At 46.2% G+C, this 23,552-nt stretch overlaps 1 protein-coding gene across 1 annotated transcript in view; it reads right to left on the bottom strand.

The window, feature by feature from the left end:
• Positions 1-627: 627 nt before the first annotated feature.
• The window catches only part of LOC129708625 (N-acetyllactosaminide beta-1,6-N-acetylglucosaminyl-transferase-like), a 67,292-nt gene continuing 44,367 nt past the window's right edge, over positions 628-23,552 (bottom strand). The window contains exon 3 of the mRNA XM_055654501.1: positions 628-5,017. Within this exon, the coding sequence (XP_055510476.1) occupies positions 4,842-5,017 (176 nt within the window). The 3' untranslated portion in view covers positions 628-4,841. The remainder of the gene's footprint in view (positions 5,018-23,552) is intronic.

The following is a 23,552-nucleotide window of genomic DNA, read 5'->3' as shown; positions in this document are numbered from 1 at the left end:
GTCCAGGACAAGGGGTCACAGCTTAAGGATAAGGGGGAAATCCTTTAAAACTGAGATGAGAAGAACTTTTTTCACACAGAGAGTGGTGAATCTCTGGAACTCTCTGCCACAGAGGGTAGTTGAGGCCACTTCATTGGCTATATTTAAGAGGGAGTTAGATGTGGCCCTTGTGGCTAAGGGGGTCAGGGGGTATGGAGAGAAGGCAGGTACGGGATACTGAGTTGGATCTGAGCCATTATCATATTGAATGGCGGTGCAGGCTCGAAGGGCCGAATGGCCTCTCCTGCACCTAATTTCTTTGTTTCTATGTTTCTATCCTAAACTCCAGAGTGTACAAGCCCAGCTGCTACATTTCGTTTGAACCTCATGTGAGGTTCAAATGACAAATAAAGGTATTGTATTGTATTGTATTGTATATCCATTCTCTCAGCATATGACAGTCCCGCCATCCCGGGAATTAACCTTGTAAACCTACGCTGCACTCCCTCAATAGCAAGAATGTCCTTCCTCAAATTAGATGGCCAAAAGTGCACACAATACTCCAGGTGTGGTCTTTTAAATATAGTAAATGTTATCTATGTTGCCCAGCCTAATCTGAGTTCACTTTTATCATTTTGTGCTCTTTGTTTTAGATTTGAGACATCTTTCTGCTTATTTCCTGCTTGTCCGATGTCAAGATTCTCTGTTCTCTCTGCTGCTTCTATCAGATTTGGCACAGCAGTGAACCAAAGACAATGCTTCAAGTCTCGCACACAAGAAAGTAAACACTTTATTAAGGCTGATGTTTCACAGAAGCTTTGAGGGAGCTTTTGGATCAGATGTCTTTATTGCCAGGTTGGTTGGCTGTTTAAACACTCAGCAATTGGCACCATTTGGATAAATTTAGTTTAGTTTAGTGATACAGCATGGAAACAGGCCGGCTGAGTCTGCACCGCCCAGCGACCACCCCGTACACTAGCACTCTTCCGAGCACTAGGGACAATTTACAATTCACCATTTTTTACCGAAGCCAATTAACTTTCAAACCAGTACGTCTTAGGAGTGTGGGAGGAAACCGGAGCACCCGGAGAAAAACCAAGTGGTCGCAGGGAGAACGTACAAACTTCGTACAGACAGGACCAGTAGTCGGGAATGGAACCCGGGTCTCTGGGGCTGTAAGGCAGCAACTCTACCGCTGCGTCACCGTGCCTCCCATCTGAGTGTATGCGGTCTATGCACCTGAATTCTCCGCATATCCACATACCTGTCTAAAAGCCTCTTAAACCCTACACCAGGAACATCTGCCTCCACCTCCATCTCTGGCAGCTCCCCACTGCCCTCTGTGGGGAACAACATTTAACTTGTTGCCGCACATCCCTTTAAACTTTGCAATGAGATCATATGTTAAGGCTATTTAATTGAATTTCTGAACTTCTTTAAAATCTTAATTACATGGAAACATAGAAAACATAGAAAACATAGAAAATAGGTGCAGGAGGAGGCCATTCGGCCCTTTGAGCCAGCACCGCCATTCATTGTGATCATGGTTGATCATCCCCAATCAATAACCCATGCCTGCCTTCTCCCCATATCCCTTGATTCCACTAGCCCCTAAAGCTCTACCTAACTCTCTCTTAAATCCATCCAGTGATTTGACCTCCACTGCCCTCTGTGGCAGGGAATTCCACAAATTCACAATTCTCTGGGTGAAAAAGTTTTTTCTCACCTCAGTCTTAAATGGCCTCACCTTTATTCTAAGCATGTGGCCCCTGGTTCTGGACCCGCCCAACATTGGGACCATTTTTCCTGCACCTAGCTTGTCCAGTCCTTTTATAATTTTTTATGTTTCTATAAGATCCCCCTCATCCTTCTAAATTCTAATAAACTGATTTACCATCCTCTGATGAAAGAAATTCCTCTGATGAAAGAAATTCCTCCTCATCTCCATCCTAAAGGTAGGTCCTTTTATTCGAAGGCTATGGCCTCTGGTCCTAGACTCTCCCAAAATGGAAGAAGCAACTCTACCGCTGCACCACCGTGCCACCCCCCTCCAAGCGAAAAGATAAATTAATAGTCAGCTCACATGTTTTTAATAAAAACAGTTCTGATTAAAATTATCAAGACGTTGTTGGTCCCATGTAATCCAAATGTTGTGTTTAACTTTGCCAAAAAAAAGGTTGAGCCCAGATAGGAAGAAGAAATGTTGGGTACACATCTGCACACTGACTTTTTTTAAATTCACGAGATCATTCTTTATTCCCGAGATTATGATGAACAATGCAGCCATATGCATTATGAAAAAATCAACAGGAAAAAGTGTTCAGAATCGACAGGTGTCGTCAGTAAGATTCTGTATTATTATTATTATTATTATTATTATTATTATTATTTATAAAATTATTACGAAGATTTTCTCACTTAGTTAAATCATCACAACATCTCAGAATATGAAACACATAAAATATATATATTGCAATTCCTTTATACACTTTATTGGTCTTCCATTCTTTGTCATGTAATGGCTAAACAAATCTCTCTCTGAGAAATTGGAATCATCTTATTTTTGTTACACACGTTACTAATTCTTCTGGTCTTTGTGCAATAGGTTTTGAAGATTCTTACAGCATTCAAATTGCAGTAGCATGTTTAAGATATTAAAAAAATAAAATCATTTGCTTCCATAATATAAGAGTCCCACAAATCACATCGGATCAACATAGAATCTTAAAGAGGAAGTTAATAGATATCGCTTCCGGCGGCAATCTTTCATTCCGCTGTGATTGAAAAGTGTCCCCAATAGTCATAGAGTTATAGAGTGATACAGCGTGGAAACAGGCCCCTCGGCCCAACTTGCCCACACCGGCCAACATATCCCATCTACACTAGTCCTACCTGTACATGTTTTGTCCATATCCCTCCAAACCTGTCCTATCCATGTACCTGTCTAACTGTTTCTTAAATGTTGGGGTAGTCCCAGCCTCAACTACCTCCTCTGGCAGCTTGTTCCATACACCCACCACCCTTTGCGTGAAAAAAGTTACCCCCCAGATTCCTATTAAATCTTTTCCCCTTCACCTTACACCTATGTCCTCTGCTCCTCGATTCCCCTACTCTGGGCAAGAGACTCAAAGTACCCAATCTATTCCTCTCATGATTTTATACACCTCTATTAGATCACCCCTCATCCTCCTGCGCTCCAAGGAATGGAGACCCAGCCGGCTCAACCTCTCCATTTGGCAATGTAAAGACGGCTTCATTATTCAACCGTTCACTCACTTGAAAATACTCACATCCCCACGGTTACTTCTTACTGTTGATGAAAATGTTTTCTGGAAAATCAGAAACTTTAAGAATCCTACAAGCCTTCTTTTTCCAAAAATATATTGAATAGTTCACATCACTTTATTTTTTACACAATCGTTAACAGAACAGACATTTCTTTGGTGAATTATTTTGCTCCTCAGGCAGTTTTGTCGTTTCATTTCTTAGTTGACGTCTGATATTTCAAGTTTATTTTTGATATCTCATTTTCAGATAATAGTCACAATACTTCGAGTCGCTGTGAAGTTATTCGAAACACAAGAAGTTCAGCAGTCATGTTGTTGCTTTCTACAGGTGGCTACTGTTACTAGAGAGTGAAGGGGGTCACATGAAGAGATTTGTTGGAGAAATGCTGGAGTAACTCAGCGGGACAGACAGCATCTCTGGAGAGAAGGAACGGGTGGCACTTCGGGTCGAGACCCTTCTTCAGAAGAAATCTAACGAAAAATCCCTTCTCCAAAGATGATGCCTGTCCCGCTGAGTTACTCCGGCATTTTTTATGTCTATCTTTGTCATAAAGCAGCATCTGCAGTTCCTTCCGACAGCATTCGATGATTGTTGGCGCCTTTCAGATGAAACGTCAGCAACAATGGGGAAAGGATATCTCCTGTCATTTCCACACTCTGTTCAACAAAGTCAGTCTACTACAACTGGCAGGCGGTAGAGTTGCTGCCTTACAGCGCCAGAGAGCCCGGGTTCGATCCTGACCCTGGGTGCTTGTCTGTGTGGAGTTTGTATGTTCTCGAAGGTAGACACATAAAGCTGGAGTAACTCAGCGGGACGGGCAGCATCTCTGGAGAGAAGGAATGGGTGACGTTTCGAGTCGCGACCCTTCAGTCTGTTCTCCCTGTGACCAGTGAGGGTTTTCTCCAGGAGCTCCGGTTTCCTCCCGCCCTCCTAAGACCTACAGGTGTTGGTAAAATTGAAAATTCCCCCTAGTGTGTGAAGGATAGTGTTCCATGTGCGGGGCTCGCTGGTCAGCACCGACTCGATGGGCCGAAGGGTCTGTTTCCGCTCTGTACCTCTAAGCTACACTAAACTAAACTTACTGTAAACTCTTCCAGTGCATAAAGTGAATACGTTTAACTTCCACGTTAACACCTTGACCTATTCCCCACTATTAAAACGAATCGGGAATGTAAATGTAAGTATGTTTTGCCCCAAAGGTAGACACAAATGCTGGAGAAACTCAGCGGGTGAGGCAGCATCTATGGAGCGAAGGAATAGGTGACGTTTCGGGTCGAGACCCTTCTTCAGACTCTCATATGCCCACTATATTCCTTTTTTTTTTAAACAAAACACTCGTGTTTTTGACCCCATTCCTGTGCAGGATTTTTGTTTTTTTCTCTTCAAAGACGTGTACAAAATTAATGCGGTTCCAAGGAAAGGAACCGATGACAGTGTAAGTGGAGACAGGCGGTGAAGCAGAAAATAAAAGTAAAGAATCAAGTATATCCCAGTCCGTGGCTCATTTTAAGATCATTCCCTTGCTCCCAAGTTTTCTTCCCCTTCCTTTGAAATGGCAGCAACATTACGCTGTCTCATCGTAGGTCAATGGCGTTCTGGCTGAGTGTGCGATTCAGCAACCGATACTCCAGGCACTCCAGAGTTGGCGGGTAAGTGTTCAGTTCAAATTTGTTGGCAAACAACGCGTTAATTTCATTTAACCATTTCAAATCCACAGGCCCATAGATGCAAATATTTCTGGAATAATGACCTGCAAGACAAAAAAAACAAGGCGCTATATATCTTTAACACAGTCTTAGGTTGCCATTGGTACACAAAAATGCTGGAGAAACTCAGCGGCTGCAGCAGCCATTGTTCAATTCAGCCACACTAAAAGACGATGCCACGATATCGTCACTTGTACCCCAGTGCTGTGAGATTCTTTATTTCTACGTACACAAGGTACACAAAGGAGTCGCTGACACAGTTACAAAAAGTACTCTCACTTCCTTCATTTGCAGCTGATAGCAGTGCCAGATTGCCACAGATAACAAAGCTCCACAGCCTTCCCTCTCTAACCCCCCTCTATCTCTACACCCCTCTCTCTCTAACCCCCTCCCTCCATCTCTACCCCCCTCCATCTCTACCCCCCCTCCTCCCTCTCTACACCCTCCCTCCCTCTCTACCCCCCCCTCCTACCCCCTCCCTCCTCTACCCCCCCCTCCCTCTCTCCTCTAACCCCCCCCCCCCCCTCTCTCTACCCCCCCCTCCCTCTCTACCCCCCCTCCCTCTCTACCCCCCCTCTCCCTCTCTACCCCCCTCCCTCTCTACCCCCCTCCCTCTCTCTACCCCTCTCTCCCCCCCCCTCTCTACCCCCCCCCTCCCTCTCTACCCCCCCTCCCTCTCTACCCCCCTCCCTCTCTAGACCCCCCCTCTCCATCTCTACCCCCTCCCTCCCTCTCTACCCCCTCCCTCCCTCTCTACTCCCTCCCTCTCTACCCCCTCCCTCTCTAAAACCCCCCCCTCTCTAACTACCCCCTCCCTCCCTATCTACTCCCTCCCTCTCTCTAACACCCCCCTCTCTACCCTCCTCCCTCTGTAACCCCCCGCTGCGCCACCGTGCCTCCTTTTGCTATGATGTTGCTGAGAGGAATACAGTTCTTTCCCACTCTGAGGTCAACTGGTACAATTGACCACTTTTACACAAATTATACATCATATCGGAAAACCATTGCCCTGCTATGACCTGGGGCAGCTTCCTGGCATACTGTAACTCTGCTTAGACAATAGACAATAGGTCCATTCGGCCCTTCGCGCCAGCACCGCCATTCAATGTGATCATGGCTGATCATCCCCAATCAATACCCCGTTCCTGCCTTGTCCCCATATCCCCTGACTCCGCTACCTTTAAGAGCCCTATCAAGCTCTCTCTTGAAAGTATCCAGAGAACCTGCCTCCACCGCACTCTGAGGCAGAGAATTCCACAGACTCACAACTCTCTGTGAGAAGAAGTGTTTCCTCATCTCCGTTGTAAATGGCTTGCCCCTTATTCTTAAACTGTGGCCCCAGGTCCAGGCTCCCCCAACATCGGGAACATTTTTCCTGCCTCTAGCGTGTTCTTCAGACCAATTGGTGCCAATATCTCAGCATGGACTTGCTGGCATTGGAGAGGGTCCAGAGAAGGTTTACGAGAATGATCCCGGGGATGATTGCGTTACCGGATGTTTGACGGCACTGGGCCTGCACTCGCTGGAGTTTAGAAGGATGGGGGGGGGGGGGACCTCATTGAAACCTGCCGAATAATGAAAGGCCTGGATAGAGCGGATGTGGAGAGAATGTTTCCACTAGTGGGAGAGCCATAGCTTCAGAATTAAAGGACATACCATTAGAATGGTGATGAGGAGAAATTTCTTTAGCCAGAGGGTGGTGAATCTGTAGAACTCATTGGCCAAGGCAGTGGGAATTTTTTTAAAGTAGAGATTGATAGTAAGGCCGTCAAACGATACAGGGAGAAGGCAGGAGAATGGGGTTGAGAGGGAAAAATAGGTCAGGCATGATCAAATGGCAGAACAGACTCGATGGGCCGAATGGCCTAATTCTGCTCCTTGTGTCTTATACTTGGAAAATCTTCTTGTCCTCATCGAGTGCACACTAAAGATTAGAAGTTGTTCAGCCAGAGCTGTACACACTTCTCGGCATCTGCGTACAATGGTGTGCGTGGCGGTGGAAAGATTGGTGGAAACAGAGTCGCGACGTGAACGCTCTCTCCTTGACCCCAACTTGGAAAATCAAGAACTGCAACTGCCAATATATGGAGCAGGAACACAGGCGGCACGGTGGGGCAGCGGTAGAGTCGCTGCCTCACAGCCCCAGAGACCCGGGTTCGATCCCGACTACGGGTGCTGTCAGTACGGAGTTTGTACTTTCTCCCTGTGTCCGCTGGGTTTTACCTGGGTGCTCCGGATTCCTCCCACACTCCAAAGATGTGCAGGTTTGTAGGTTAAATGGCTTTAACATATAACATATATATATATATAACATATAACATATAACAATTACAGCACGGAAACAGGCCATCTCGACCCTTCTAGTCCGTGCCGAACACATAATCTCCACTAGTCCCATATACCTGCGCTCAGACCATAACCCTCCATTCCCTTCCCATCCATATAACTATCCAATTTATTTTTAAATGATAAAAACGAACCTGCCTCCACCACCTTCACTGGAATCTCATTCCACACAGCTACCACTCTCTGAGTAAAGAGAGGCTTGGATAGAACATTGTAAATTGTTCCTAGTGCGTGTGGGATGCTGCCAGTGTAAGGCCGTCAGTGGATATTTTTCAGTCTGAGATAGATAGATTCTTGATTAGTATGGGTGTCAGTTGGTTAATTGGCTTGGTATAAATGTTAAAATCGTCCCTAGTGCGTGTCGGATAGTGTTAACGTGCCAGTAGGCGCGGACTCGGTGGGCCCAAGGGCCTGTGTCCGTGCTGTATCTCGAAACTAAAAGCACAACCAATGCTCCAGTGACTTATGAACTTTCCATAAAAACCTTCCACGTTCACTGGAAAGATAAACAAACATCAGTGATTACTGAAGGTACACAAAATTGCTGGAGAAACTCAGCGGGTGCAGCAGCATCTATGGAGCAAAGGAAATAGGCGACGTTTCGGGCCGAAACCCTTCTTCAGACTGATGGGGGGTGGGGGGGGAGAAGGAAGGAAAAGGGGAGGAGGAGGAGCCCGAGGGCGGGCGGATGGGAGGGTGGGAGGAGACAGCTAGAGGGTTAAGGTTAAGGGGAGGAGACAGCAAGGGCTAGCAAAATTGATTAGTGATTAGTGATTACTCTCAGTGATTACTCCCAGTCACCATCCTGAGTAAGGGGTCCCTCGACACATTCAGTCAGTCACATTGTGCCTGAGCAGATTCCCTAAACAGAGACTATTCTCAACTCTGCCATGGCAACAGACTCGCAGGCAGACAAAGGAAAGTAGTAAAGAAAGCAAATACAATGCTAGCTTTTATTTCAAGAGGGCGTGTATACAAAAACAGGGATGCAATGCTGAGGCTCTATAAGGCGCTGGTCAGGCCTCAATGGCAGTATTGTGAGTATTGCGCCATATCTGAGGAAGGTTGTGCTACATCCAGAGAGGGTCCAGAGGAGGTTTACAGGAATGATCCCAGGAATGATTGGGTTAACATATGATGAGCGTTTGTCGGCACTGGGCCTGTACTCACTGGAGTTTAGAAGAATGAGGAGGGGGACCTCATTGAAACATACAGAATAGTGAAAGGTTTGGATAGAGCGGATGGGGAGAGGGACTATTTCTTTAGTCAGAGGGTGGTGAATCTGTGGAATTCTTTGCCACAGAAGACGGCGGAGGCCGTCAGTGGATATTTTAAAGTCTGAGATAGATAGATTCTTGATTAGTATGGGTGTCAGAGGTTATGATCATATGACCTGCGACCCTAAAAGCTTCACGGTTGTGAGAAGATTCAACACCTTCAAGTGGAACATTAACTGTGTTTCCATCCACAGATGCTGACTGACCTCCAGCATTTCATTTCAAATTTTCCAACATCTGCGGTTTATTTTTGATTTTCTACGCAGCACCCTCTGACAGCTTGGAGCAATCGGCTCATTAAGGGCCTGTCCCACTTGGTCGTTATTTGCGCCTAATTTACACGTCATATGTAAAATAGGTCGACGCGACATTGCGCACAAATCACGCGTCATCATGCCGTCTGGTGCGCGTGACGTCATTAGAATACCCTGTGGCACGTGGCGAAGCATTGTTACGCACGGTGACGTAACCATGCGTCACTACGCAATACACGTGAGATGTCGGGACGCCAGCGTGCGACGCCAATGCGTTAGCATGCGAACGCGATACGGCATGCAGGTGGCGCGCGAGGGTTTCGTGCAGCACGAAATCCTGGTGCACCGCGCGATAACGCGCGCAACTCTACACTCTTCCACGCCTCTCCATACGCCCGTCCCGCGCTACCCGTGCGCCACAACGGGACAACCACATTTTTGGAGGTCGCGTAAATGGCGCACAAATGACGGCCAAGTGGGACAGGCCCTTTAGTTCGACATTCAAATTCATTTGTGGCGTGGCACGGTAGCGCAGCAGTAAAGTTGCAGCTTTACAGCACCAGAGACTCTGGTTCGATCCTGACTACGGTTGTTTTCTGTACGGAGTTTGTACGTTCTCCCTGAAACTCCATGGTTTCCTCCGGGTGCTCCGGTTTCCTCCCATACTCCAAATACGCGCAGGCTTGTAGGTTAATTGACCGGTATAATTGCATAAAGTCCCTAGTGTGTGTCGGAAAGTGCAAGTGTGCAGGGATCGCTGGTCGGGACGGAATCGGGACTGTTTCCACGCTGTATCTCTAAACTAAACTAAAGGTGCTGCCTGACCTGATGAGTTACTCCAGCATTCTATAACCTCTTTACAATCTGAAGAAGGGTCTCGACCCGAAACGTCACCCATTCCTTCCCTCCAGAGATACTGCCTATCCCGCTGAGTTACTCCGGCTTTTTGTGTCTACCTAAACTAAAGTAAACTAAAATACCTGCCCCACTGTACGAGCTCATTCCAAGAGTTTCCCGAGTTTGCCCTGATTCGAACTTGGAGATTTACGGTAATGGCCACTCGTCGGTACTCGAGGCTCTCATGCACATTTTTCAACATGTTGAAAAATCTTCACGAGTCTTCCCGTGCTTACCTGCCGTTAGCGAGTCTTCACGGGCACCTGCCGTTAGCGTTACGAGCCGCTCAGAGACGTCCCCGAGCTCCGACGTACCCGCTACGATCATTCTCCGTGCTGACCACGAGTTTGGGAGAGCTCTTGGAATGAACTCGTACCGTGGGACAGGGCTTTAAAGCATTTCTTGAGGTCCTCTGAGGGAGCGCTGTACAGTATGTATGTATTGTTAGATCTATGTACCACTGTTTGTAGAACGTTAGTACCTGCACTGATTTGGTCAACGAGAGTTGTTTTTAAATGTGCTATAGAAATAAAAGTGACTTGACTTGACTAAACATTTCAATATCCTAATCTTCAAATCAATCATGTATGCACTTCCAAGATCAACGCAGTACGAGTTGTGATTGTGTAAACACGCATCATAACTCAACCCTTTCCAGCAAATATACAGTTCCCATGGTTAATACATCATTGTTATGTTGTGGTGACCAGAGCCGCAGAGAGATCTCCAGGTGTGGTCTCCGTATTCAGTATTCAGTATTTACTTTAATGGCATTTTAACTGAGTACTTACATACACAGATGAAACGAAAAAATTGTTTCTCAATCAGTTCCCGTCAGTGCAATTAATAAAAACAGGATAAATACATATAGCTTTAAAAATTAAAATTACCATTTCTAAAAATTGAAATAAACATAGAAACATAGAAATTAGGTGCAGGAGTAGGCCATTCGGCCCTTCGAGCCTGCACCGCCATTCGATATGATCATGGCTGACAAAACAGACATTCAGACCGAACAGTGGCTTTACTTTGACAGGTGCCTAGCTGTCAAAGTATTGGCGAGGTTAGATGTGTTGGTGTATGATATTTGGGGAGGGGACACAGTCCGTTAACCAGTCTTATTGCCTGTGGGAAGAAGCTGTGTAGCATCCTGCTGGTTTTGCAGCTGATGCTCCTGTACCTCTTCCCAGATGGCAGAATGGAGAAGATGTGGTGTGATGGATGATAGGGGTCCTTGATAATGGAGATGGCTCTGCTGATGCTCCGCTTCTGATAGATCTCCAACAGTAAAGGGAGTGGGGCACTAATGATCCTACTGGCTGCCTTCACTATCCTGTTAAGTTGTTTTTGCTCATAAGCCTTGCAGCTCCCAAACCAGGAAGTGATGCCGTAGGTCAATATACTCTCGATGGTGCCCCTGCAGAAGGTCCTTAGATGAACAGTAGGGAGACCTGCTTTCCTTAGTCTCCAGAGAGGGTGGAGCCGCTGCTGAGCTCTTTTTATCACTGCTGTGGTGTTGGTCGTAGAGGTCAGGTCATCCGCCAGGTGAAGTCCCAAGAACTTCACGCTGCTGACCATCTCCACAGCAGCTCCATCAATATGCAGCGGAGTGTGATGGTGCTTTCCAGCCCTCCTGAAATCGATCACCATTTCCTTATGGGGCTTTCTCACGGGGCGACTTGACGCAAGATGTAACCAGAGTGAAGTGGTCGTGGTCTAGCACGATATCACACGATATAACGGGGGGGTAGATAAAGAGTTCCCACGTCGGTACTCGGCATTTCTGTTATTTGTGCGAGTGACTTGTCCGTCTCCCGAGCTTTCCCGTTAAATCTTGAATGAACACTGTGAAGTGTTGTTAAATCATCACGTGGCACAAATGATGTAACTTTTTTGTCACACACTATAAATACTAGGTACATGGAGAAGTGGTGCAACCGATGCGGAAATGGTCCCACTGCAGCGTTTCAAAAGTAACTTGGGCACATACAGTGGGAAGGAGCAAAGAGGCCATCTCTGCGCTTACTACAATTCACAATTGGGGAGTGTGCCGTGGCAGGACAGCTCTATTGATGGGTAGCCGACCACAGGAACACTACTGCATGTTAGCAGGCATGCATAAAAAATAAGCTAATAATAATGTCCCGTTGTAATCCTGCTTACTTCTCTTTGTTTCACTTTAAAGTGTTGTCCTCTGAAAAGTGCTTCCTATAAGATGGTCGTCCGCAAAACCTGCCATTTAGCACATTGCATTGTCCCTTTTATTGCCTGAGTTTAGGCTTGTTGCGGAGGTTAATGAATAGAATCTGTTTTAAAAAATCTAGCGTGCCTCATTTGTTGATTTTCATGTTTGCGAAGCCTTTTTTTAGACAAATGTTGTTTGGTGGGATGCACCTTCTCTCAATATGTGCAAGAAGTCGTCTTTTTATATTGTCAAATAGGAATAAAGACTTTGTCTCACATTGACTGTGATAATTGTCTTATTTTATTATCTACTGAGAGGTGAAACTTTCAAACGTTTAAATAGCTCAGCAATTGAGGAACCTGAACACTCAAAAATGAAAAAGAATGAAAATGTGATTATATCACCTCCCTTCAACTATTTTGTGTTTCAGCATGAGAGGGATTTCTAAGAATAAACCTAGCAATTATAGACCTGTTAGTTTGACTTCAGTGGTGGGCAAATTAATGGAAAATATACTTAGAGATAATATATATAAGCATCTGGATAAACAGGGTCTGATTAGGAACAGTCAACATGGATTTGTGCCTGGAAGGTCATGTTTGACTAATCTTCTTGAATTTTTTGAAGAGGTTACTAGGGAAATTGACGAGGGTAAAGCAGTGGATGTTGTCTATATGGACTTTAGTAAGGCCTTTGACAAGGTTCCTCATGGAAGGTTGGTTAAGAAGGTTCAACTGTTGGGTATAAATGCAGGAATAGCAAGATGGATTCAACAGTGGCTGAATGGGAGAAGCCAGAGGGTAATGGTGGATGGCTGTTTATCGGGTTGGAGGCAGGTGACTAGTGAGGTGCCTCAGGGATCTGTGTTGGGTCCTTTGTTGTTTGTCATGTACATCAATGATCTGGATGAAGGTGTGGTAAATTGGATTAGTAAGTATGCAGATGATACCAAGATAGGGGGTGTTGTGGATAATGAAGAGGATTTCCAAAGTCTACAGAGTGATTTAGGCCATTTGGAAAAATGGGCTGAAAGATGGCAGATGGAGTTTAATGCTGATAAATGTGAGGTGCTACACCTTGGCAGGACAAATCAAAATAGGACGTACATGGTAAATGGTAGGGAATTGAAGAATACAGTTGAACAGAGGGATCTGGGAATAACCGTGCATAGTTCCTTGAAGGTGGAATCTCATATAGATAGGGTGGTAAAGAAAGCTTTTGGTATGCTAGCCTTTATAAATCAGAGCATTGAGTATAGAAGCTGGGATGTAATGTTAAAATTGTACAAGGCATTGGTGAGACCAAATCTGGAGTATGGTGTACAATTTTGGTCGCCCAATTATAGGAAGGATGTCAACAAAATAGAGAGAGTACAGAGGAGATTTACTAGAATGTTGCCTGGGTTTCAACAACTAAGTTACAGAGATAGGTTGAATAAGTTAGGTCTTTATTCTCTGGAGCGCAGAAGGTTAAGGGGGGACTTGATAGAGGTCTTTAAAATGATGAGAGGGATAGACAGAGTTGATGTGGACAAGCTTTTCCCTTTGAGAATAGGGAAGATTCAAACAAGAGGACATGGCTTCAGAATTAAGGGACAGAAGTTTAGGGGTAACATGAGGGGGAACTTCTTTACTCAGAGAGTGGTAGCGGTGTGGAATGAGCTTCCAGTGGAAGTGGTGGAGGCAGATTCATTGGTATCATTTAAAAATAAATTGGATAGGCATATGGATGAGAAGGGAATGGAGGGTTATGGTATGAGTGCAGGCAGGTGGGACTAAGGGAAAAAAATTTGCGTCGGCACGGACTTGTAGGGCCGAGATGGCCTGTTTCCGTGCTGTAATTGTTATACGGTTATATGGTTATATGGATTATAACATTAGAGACATTCATCTTGTAGTGATGTGTTAATGAAGAATTGCAGACATCAATCTGATAGTAAAAAATATATTTATTTAACAATGAGGTAAACAAGCACTGACAATCAAACTGCTGAGTTAAAAGCTTTATCACACTTCAGGCGTTCGCAGGAGTTCCCACGGTAAACGCAAGAGTTATTATGGATATCGCACTGGCCACTACGTCCATATAATGTTGCAATGTTCAACCACAAGTGTACAAGTCACTCTTGGAGAAATTCAAGCTTGCTTGAATTTTCTCCCGAGTCAACAAGTTACACGAGTACCTGCCGTTAGCGCCACGGTGGTCCACGAATGCCGTACGGTTATCGTACGAGGTTCCCACAATGTTCAACTCTGGTTACCTCTTGCGTCAAGTCGCCCCGTGAGAAAGCCTCTTTAGTCTTTTCCACATTGAGGGTGAGATTGTGAGATCTGCACCATCCTGTGAGCAGCTCCACCTCCATCCTGTACGTCATTGTTGTCACTGGTGAGACCCACCACTGTTGTGTCATCAGCGAACCTATTGATATAATTATTGCTGAGTCTGGCAGTACAGTCATGAGTAAGCAGACTGAACAGCAGGGGGCTTAGGACACAGCCTTGGGGTGAGCCAGTGCTCGCAGCGATGGTTCTTGATGTCCGACTGCCCACCCTGACTGCTGCCGCTGTGTCAAAAGGTTAAAGACCCAGTTGCAAGTGCCAGTGTCCACCTTCAACAGCTTCAGCTTCTCCACCAGCTGCTGTGGGATAATTGTATTAAAAGCGGAGCTGAAGTCTATGAAGAGGATCCTGGCATAGGTATTCTTCCGGTCGAGATGTGATAGTGCGAGGTTGAGTGTTGTAGAGACTGCGTCCTCTGTGGACCAGTTGGCTCTGTAAGCGAACTGCAGTGGGTCCAGGTTGGCAGGGAGACCGTTTTTGATGTGCTGCATGACCAGCCGCTCAAAACACTTCATTAGTATGGGTGTGAGAGCCACTGGACGAAAGTCATTGAGACAGGCTGGGTTGGGTTTCTTCGGGACGGGGACGATGGTGGCACTTTTGAGACAGTTGGGCACTACTGCCTGGCTGAGTGAGATGTTAAAAATGTCTGTAAAGACATCTTTTAGTTGCTCAGCACAGTCCCTTAAAACGCGTCCAGGGATGTTATCCGGCCCTGCAGCTTTGCGTGGATTGACGCTGGCAAAGGCCTTTTTAACTCCGGCTGTGGACAGCCTGAATGACTGGTCACTGGGTGATTGCAGGAGTGCTTGTATCTGGGCGGTACTTTTAGCCTCAAAACGTGCGTAAAACCCGTTCAGTTCATCTGGTGGAGAGGGGTCTGACCATGGTGCTGTGCAACTGTGATCCCACACATCGACTCACTACAGGCCAGCATTCATTTCTGAAAGAATCATTCTGGACTAATAAGATTAAATTAATAGGGTGCTGCAACAAAACAGTGCAAGAGTACGGGATGGATATCAATAGACAATAGGTGCAGGAGTAGGCCATTCGGCCCTTCGAGCCAGCACCGCCATTCAATGTGATCATGGCTGATCATCCCCGATTAGTACTCCGTTCCTGCCTTCTCCCCATATCCCCTGACTCCGCTATCTGCAAGAACCCTATCTAGCTCTCTCTTGAAAGTATCCAGAGAACCGGCCTCCACCACCTTCTGAGGCAGAGAATTCCACAGACTCGCAACTCTCTGTGTGAAAAAGTGTTTCCTCATCTCCGTTCTAAATGGCTTACCCCTTATTCTTAAACTGAGACCCCTGGTTCTGGACTCCCCCAACATCGGGAACATGTTTCCTGCCTCTAGTTTGTCCAGTTAATAATCTTATATGTTTCAATAAGATAACCTCTCATCCTTCTAAACTCCAGAGTATACAAGCCTAGCCGCTCCATTTTCTCAGCATACGACAATCCCACCATCCTGGGAATTAACCTTGTGAACATACGCTGCACTCCTTCATATCAATCATATTTGCATGTTAGGTCGTAAAGATGAACTAATGAAGGTGGACAAAATATATATTTTTTACAGAAGATGAACGCAAAGTGCTGGAGTAACTCAGCGGGGCAGGCAGCATCTCTGGAGAAAAGTGATGGGTGACGTTTTGGATCGAGACCCTCGCAATACAGGTCCAGAGATTAATTAGAGTTTGTTTAGTTGTTCATATGTTCTTGGAGCAGAATTAGGCCATTTGGCCCGTCAAGTCTCCTCCGCCATTTCATCATGGCTGATCTGTCTTTTCATCTCAACCCCATTCTCCTGCTTTCTCCCCGTAACCCCTGACAACCATACTAATCAAGAATCTGTCAATTTCCGCCTTCAATATATCCACTGGCTTGGCCTCCACAGCCTTCAGTGGCAAAGAATTCCACAGATTCACCACCCTCTGACTAAAAAAAATTCCACTTCATCTCCATTCTAAAAGGTACGTCCTTTCATTCTGAGGCCGTGACCTCCAGTCCTAGACTCTCCCACCGGTGGAAACATCCTCTCCACGTCCACTCCATCCAGGCCTTGTACAAGAATATTACTTTACAGACTGGAGCACTTGAAGGCTGGGAAATGTAACTGGAATAAAACCAACCAGATTTGTAACCACTGTGAAATGCGGGCAGTTGGAGAGGATGCAAATAAGTTAGTCAAAATATGTCATAATTTCCTATTGAAAATTAACCATCAGTTTTTGAAATTGCACGATTGTTATATTTTCTCTGAGTCTTAATCTTTTGCTTACTTTATGAAAACTGTAAGGTCCAGGTTCAGGAACAGCTTCTCCCCTACAGCCATCAGCTATTTTACTTCGGAGTCACATGAGTGACTTCGTGAAGAACCCCGCCACGACGCATGTGTGTCATATCGCTTCACGCTTGCGAAACGACAGGCGGGGTGGAGCGTTCCCCCGCAGCGGTAAGTTTGAAACCGCGACCTGCAGGTAAGTGATTTACTCTGTGGTAGTTTTTGGCCCCTCGCTGTTTTACACATGGGGGGGGGGGGAGACACAAAAACAAACAAGGTCGTGGACTCAGAGGAATCCGACTTTGAACAACCGCGGGCGGCCAGCGACCGAGAGCGCAGGAGCAGTGTGTGGAGCATTTGCTCCAATGTGACAGACTCCGGGAGATGTAGTCAGGTCACTGTGGGCCCTATGATAAACCCACAGCAGTACCTCTTGAAGGGCTGCACAGTGCTTCTACCTCATCAGAGGGGAGCAATGCGGGTCAGTTCTGGGCTGACCTGGAAGAGGGGTCCGCAGAAGGAAAGACAAGTGTGCAAGGGGTGCAGGAACAAGAGAACCTACTGGACTAATAAAATGGACTCCAACAAACACTACAGCCAAAGACAGCACCCCTACGCACCCACCAGCAGAACTGGTGAAAGCTCGAAGGCCCGGTATTCAAAACATAAGTCTTTTGTAGGCCGTGGCCCAGGCCGGCCTTCTTTGAAGATGCGGGGACCTCCAACGCCAACCAAACCGAAAATCCAGACACCAGCGCAACAACAGCAGCGAAGAACCTACAAAAAGAAGTAAATCTGCCACTGGTAACTATGGAGGTAGGTGGGTCTGGTTCCCTACAAAATACAGGGAGCATGGAGGTTGGGGGGAGATTACACTCTTTTCTGAATGCATGGAGCATGTTTACAACCGATACTTACATCTTAAGCAGTATCCAGGGATATACAATAGAGTTTATACACAAGTACAGCCCTCCAGTTCAACATATACCAAACCGAATGTTCGTGCCTTCTGATAAAGAAAAATCAAAAGCGCAAGCTGAACTGGAGCGGCTTTACGTAAAAGGTGTAATTGAGAAAACTCAACACGAACCATTAGAATTCATGTCCAATATATTTACCAAAAACAAAAAAGATGGTGGTTGTCGCATCACCATAGATCTGACAAAATGGAAACCTTTGTTACTGCTAAACAATTAATTTCCAAAGGTTACTTCATGGCCAACATCGATTTAAAAGATGCTTACTATTCAGTGCCTATACGAGGTGACCACAGATGTTGCTTAAAATTCAACTAGATGGGCAACTCTGGCAGTATAAAGCACTGCGAAATGGGTCATCAGCCCCAGGCTGTTCACAAAAATTTTGAAACCAGCCCTAGCGTTTCTACGGAAACGTAAACACATGGTCATGGCATATTTAGATGATACTAGACCAAGTGCAGACCCGTTGGGTCCCCAACAGCGTTTGCCCCAACAGCGTTTGCGGGGGGGGGGGGGGGGGGGGGGGGGGGGGGGAGGGGAGTAGGGGCTGCGGCATCACACTCAAATTAACCACCCCACAAACTCACGGGGGGGGGGGGGGGGTGGGTGGGTGAGAAGAGGGGAGGGGGGGAGAGGAGGAGGAGGAAACATGACAGATTTGGGAGGGAAAGGAGAGCGGGGGTAGGGGGTGAGAGAGGGGGATGGGGAGAGAGATGTGGGGGAGGGAGGGAGGGGGGGGAGGGAGGGGAGGATGGGGAGAGGGGTGGAGGGAGAGACGGGAAAGAATTGGGAGGGAGCGGGAGGAGGAGAGGGGTAGGGGGAAGGGGGCGGGTGGAGAGAGGGAAGGGGGTGGGGTAGAGAGGGAAGGGGGGTGAGGGAGAGAGAGAGGGAGAGGGGTGAGGAGAGGGAGAGGGGTGAGGAGTGGGAGAGGGATGAGGAGAGGGAAACATAGAAATTAAGTGCAGGAGTAGGCCATTCGGCCCTTCGAGCCTATACCACCATTCAATATGATCATGGATGATCATCCAACTCAGTATCCTGTACCTGCCTTCTCTCCATACCCCCTGATCCCTTTAGCCACAAGGGCCACATCTAACTCACTCTTAAATATAGCCAATGAACTGGCCTCAACTACCTTCTGTGGCAGAGAATTCCAGAGATTCACCACTCTCTGTGTGAAAAAATGTTTTTCTCATCTCGGTCATAAAGGATTTCCCCCTTATCCTTAAACTGTGACCCCCTGTTCTGGACTTCCCCAACATCTGGAACAATCTTCCTGCATCTAGCCTGTCCAACCCCTTAAGAATTTTGTAATTTTCTATAAGATCCCCCCTCAATCTTCTAAAATCTAGCGAGTACAAGCCAAGTCTATCCAGTCTTTCTTCATTTGAAAGTCCTGACATCCCAGGAATCAGTCTGGTGAACCTTCTCTGTACTCCCTCTATGGTCTGTTTCCCCAACGGCGTTTGCCGGGGGGGGTGAGAAGAGGGGAGGGAGGAGGAGGAAACGGGATAGATTTGGGAGGGAAAGGAGAGCGGGGTAGGGGGTGAGGGATGGGGAGAGAGCTTTGGGGGGGGGGGGGGGGATGGGGAGAGGGGTGGGGGGGGGAAAGAGGGGAAAGAGTGGGGAGGGAGGAGGAGGAGGGGTAGCGGGAGTGATGGAAGAGGGACAGAGGGATAGGGGAAGGGTGTGGGGGAGAGAAGGTAGGGGGTGGGGTAGAGAGGGAAGGGGGTGGGGGAGAGAGGGATGGGAGAGGGGTGAGGAGTGGGGGAGGAGAGAGTGGGAGAGAAGTGGAAGAGTGGGGAGGAGGGAGGGGAGGGAGGGGGTAGGGAGGGGTAGAGGGGTAGCGGGGGTGGTAGAAGAGGGACAGAGGGGTAGGGGGAAGGGGGTGGTGGTAGAGAGGGAAGGGGGTGGTGGTAGAGAGGGAAGGGGGGTGGGGGGAGAGAGATGGGTGGCAGAGGGAGAGGGGTGAGGAGAGGGACACATAGAAACATAGAAATTAAGTGCAGTAGTAGGCCATTCGGCCCTTCGCGCCTGCACCATTCTCCATTCAATATGATCACGGCTGATAGAAACATAGAAACATAGAAATTAGGTGCAGGAGTAGGCCATTCGGCCCTTCGAGCCTGAACCGCCATTCAATATGATCATGGCTGATCATCCAACTCAGTATCCCGTACCTGCCTTCTCTCCATACCCCCTGATCCCTTTAGCCACAAGGGCCACATCTAACTCCCTCTTAAATATAGCCAATGAACTGGCCTCAACTACCTTCTGTGGCAGAGAGTTCCAGAGACTCACCACTATCTGTGTGAAAAATGTTTCCCTCATCTCAGTACTAAAGGATTTCACCTTTATCCTTAAACTGTGTCCCGCGTGTCCTGGACTTCCCCAACATCTGGAACAATCTTCCTGCATCAGACAAATGCAATTCAGGACTTTTCACTTCACAAGCAAATCAGAAATGACAGTTAGTGAAGAATTTGAATAATCGCTGAGCGTTCTCTATGGCAACAATGTATTTGAACATTGGGCATTGTGACATCACACGATGGAACGTTCACCATGGGCTGGGCTCCTGCAAAGGCATATGTAAATGAATCCATTCCGATTGGCCATCTGTGAGCATCGGGCATTGTGACATCACACGATGGAACGTTCACAGGGAGCTGCTTGTGTGGATGAGAATCCAGTTTCTTTTTGAAATATCGAGGTGGTGGGGGGGGGGGGGGGGGGGGGTAGGATTTGATTAAAAAAGCGTACTCAAACACGACGAAATGTAACGAGGAGCGGATACTTAGAAAGAAAAGCGAAATCTCTACTGAAATGGAAAAGACGTCGGCGATTCTGCGTCCGGTTTCGGAGTTGCGGAGCGTCAAAGGAAGAAACGCGGCGGACGCCGTACGGCGGCAGGCGGACTGATTTGAGTTTTATATATATAAAGATACTCATTGTGGGCAAAACTTTGGAATTGGCCAAACAAACTGTAACAGCCACAAACACAGTTATTTGAAAAACTGGGATTTATTATCCATCCAGTTAAATCTAAACTAACGCCTTCCACTACTATGGACGATTTGGGGTTTCACCGTTGACTCAGTTCACATGTCGGTGACTCTGCCTAAGGGAAAGGCTAGAGATTTAATAGAGGCTTGCATAACCTCATTGACATCAGCAAACCATCCATCAGATTGGTAGCAAAAGTAATTGGCAAATGGTGGCTGCCTTTCCAGCCACACAATTTAGACCTCTACATTACCAAAACTTACAGAGAGCAAAAATACAAGCACTCTTAATTAATGCAGGTCACTTTGACAGACCTATGAAACCACCAATCAAGCTAAAATGGAATAAAATGGTGGATAGATAACATCTGGCTTTGTTCCAATCCAATCATTGTCAGTAAATTTTCCATGGTACTACAAACTGATGCCAGTGCACTTGGGTGGGGAGCAACCAATACCATCACCAGCTGTGGAGGTAGATGGACTGCTCAGGAGGCATCATTATTACTCACACTGGGCATAAACTACCTGGAAATGTTGGGTGAATTCCATGGCCTAAAGTCATATTGTACTGGGTCATATCGCCAGCATGTTAGACTACAGACAGACAATACCACCGTGGTAGCATACATTAACCACATGGGGGTGGAAACAAATCGACATCATGTGACAATCTGGCTAATACAATTTGGCTATGGTGTATCCAGAGAGATGTTTGGATATCAGCCACTTACCTACCAGGAAGACTAAATTAGTGGCAGACACCAGGTCACGCAAATTTAATGAAAACACCGAATGGATGTTGAATAAAAAAGTATTTGCTGATATTACAGCAAAATATGGAACACCAGATATCGATCTATTCGCATCCAGACTTAACCACCAGTTATCAAATTATGTTTCATGGGAACCAGACCCTGGGGCAGCGGCGACAGATGCATTTTCGCTGCATTGGGGGGGAAATTGTTTATTTACGCATTCCCTCCTTCCTGCCTCATCAGTCAGGTATTAAGGAAAATACAACAAGACTCTGCGTCTGGTATTGGTAGTACCCGATTGGCCTACTCAACCATGGTTCCCAGTGGTATTAAACATGGTATTAGAACCATGTATCACCATCCCACATAGACCAGATTTATTGCTACATCCCGTAACAAGGGATAGCCACCCATGCCATAAACATTTGAACATTAATTTGTAGAGTTTTAAAAAACACCTCTACTACAACTGGGACTGACGGACCGAACAGTGAACATGATCTCGGCGGCCCAAAGACAGTCAACCAAAAAACAGTATCTGGTCTATATCAGGAAGTGGGAGATGCACTGCCATAAAAACAACATCACCTACAGAGACATGAACATCCCGTCTATTCTGGAATATCTGGCAGGCCTCCACTATGATGAGGGGCTCAGTTACAGTGCCATCAACTGCGCCAGAAGTGCCCTATCAACTTACCTACGGCAGGGGACAGAGCGTTACTCTGTTGGGACTCACCCACTGGTAACAAAACTTATGAGGGGAATTTTAATACTAATCCCCCAAGAACCAGGTACTCCCAAATATGGGATGTAAGTATTATCCTGAAAATGCTCAGGAATTGGTCTCCAGCAACAGCCCTGTCCCTTCACAGACTGACATTAAAATCAGTCATGCTAATGGCATTGGTCACGACACAGAGGGTACGGTCACTGCATAAACTAAGACTGGACAACATGACTTCCTCAACAGAAAATATTACGTTTCATATCTATGAGTTAGTAAGCAGAACAGACAGGGATCAGCAGGCCTCAATATACAATTTAGGTCATACCGAAACAGATGACCGTCTGTGTATAATAAGACATCTGTCGTTATACATGGAGAAAACAAAAATCCTAAGGGGCAATGAGAAGGCACTTTTTGGTTAGCCACAAGCAACCACACAAAAGAGTGACGGTCCAGACCATCTCAAGATGGCTGAAACAGGTGCTAACACAGGCTGGGGTGGATACTAATATTTTTAACTCTCATTCCACCAGGGCTGCAGCTACATCGGCAGCGATACAGTTGGATGTACCAATGGACCAAATCCTCAAGGCAGCAGGATGGTCTGGGGGGAAAAACGTTCCAATTATTTTACAATAAACCAGTAATGAAACCTGGAACGCTTGCAGAAACAAATTTAAGTTCTGTAAATTAATTTAAACCCATAAAAAGGGGTTATAAATTTGTGTTAATAAATTTTATGATTTCAATGTCGAATTCATGTCCAAATTATGTTAACACAATTCCTCCTTCAGTCATCAAGGCAGATGTGATGCATGGACTCGTTTCCACGGCATGAAATCACAGAGCTTTAAAATCTTCACGTAGTCAATCACGTGACTCTGAAGTAAAATAGTAAGATTAAACGAGAACTTACCAGTTTGAAGTTTGATCTGTATTTTATGAGGAGTTACGATGAGGGATTACGTGCCCTCCGCTCCCACCCTTGATCATATACTTAACTGGTATCTCTTCTCTAATCTTACTATGTTTAGTCATTACAGTTATCTGTGATTTCACACCGCTGCTTTGAAGAATGACACGCATGCGTCGTGGTGGGGTTCTTCACGTATTCCCTCATCGTAACTCCTCATAAAATACAGATCAAACTTCAAACTGATAAGTTCTCGTTTAATCTTACTATTAAACACAACACGAATAAGCTCTGAGCTTTGAACTGCAAAATAATATATTATTATTGCACTATATTTGTTAATTATTGATTTTTTTCTTCCCCTGTTATGTATGATGTTTACACGTTCACATATTATGTTGTGCTGCAGCAAGTAAGAATTTCAATGTCCCATCTGGGAGTGTGGAATTCTCTGCCTCGGAGGGCGATGGAGGCCGGTTCTCTGGATGCTTTCAAGAGAGCTAGATAGGGCTCTTAAAGATAGCGGAGTCAGGGGATAAGGGGAAAAGGCAGGAACGGGGTACTGATTGGGGATGATCAGCCATGATCACAGTGAATGGTGG

The sequence above is a fragment of the Leucoraja erinacea genome, chromosome 2 (assembly GCF_028641065.1).
Source record: "Leucoraja erinacea ecotype New England chromosome 2, Leri_hhj_1, whole genome shotgun sequence".
Lineage (NCBI taxonomy): Eukaryota > Metazoa > Chordata > Chondrichthyes > Rajiformes > Rajidae > Leucoraja > Leucoraja erinaceus.
This window is presented reverse-complemented; position numbering and strand designations above follow the sequence as displayed.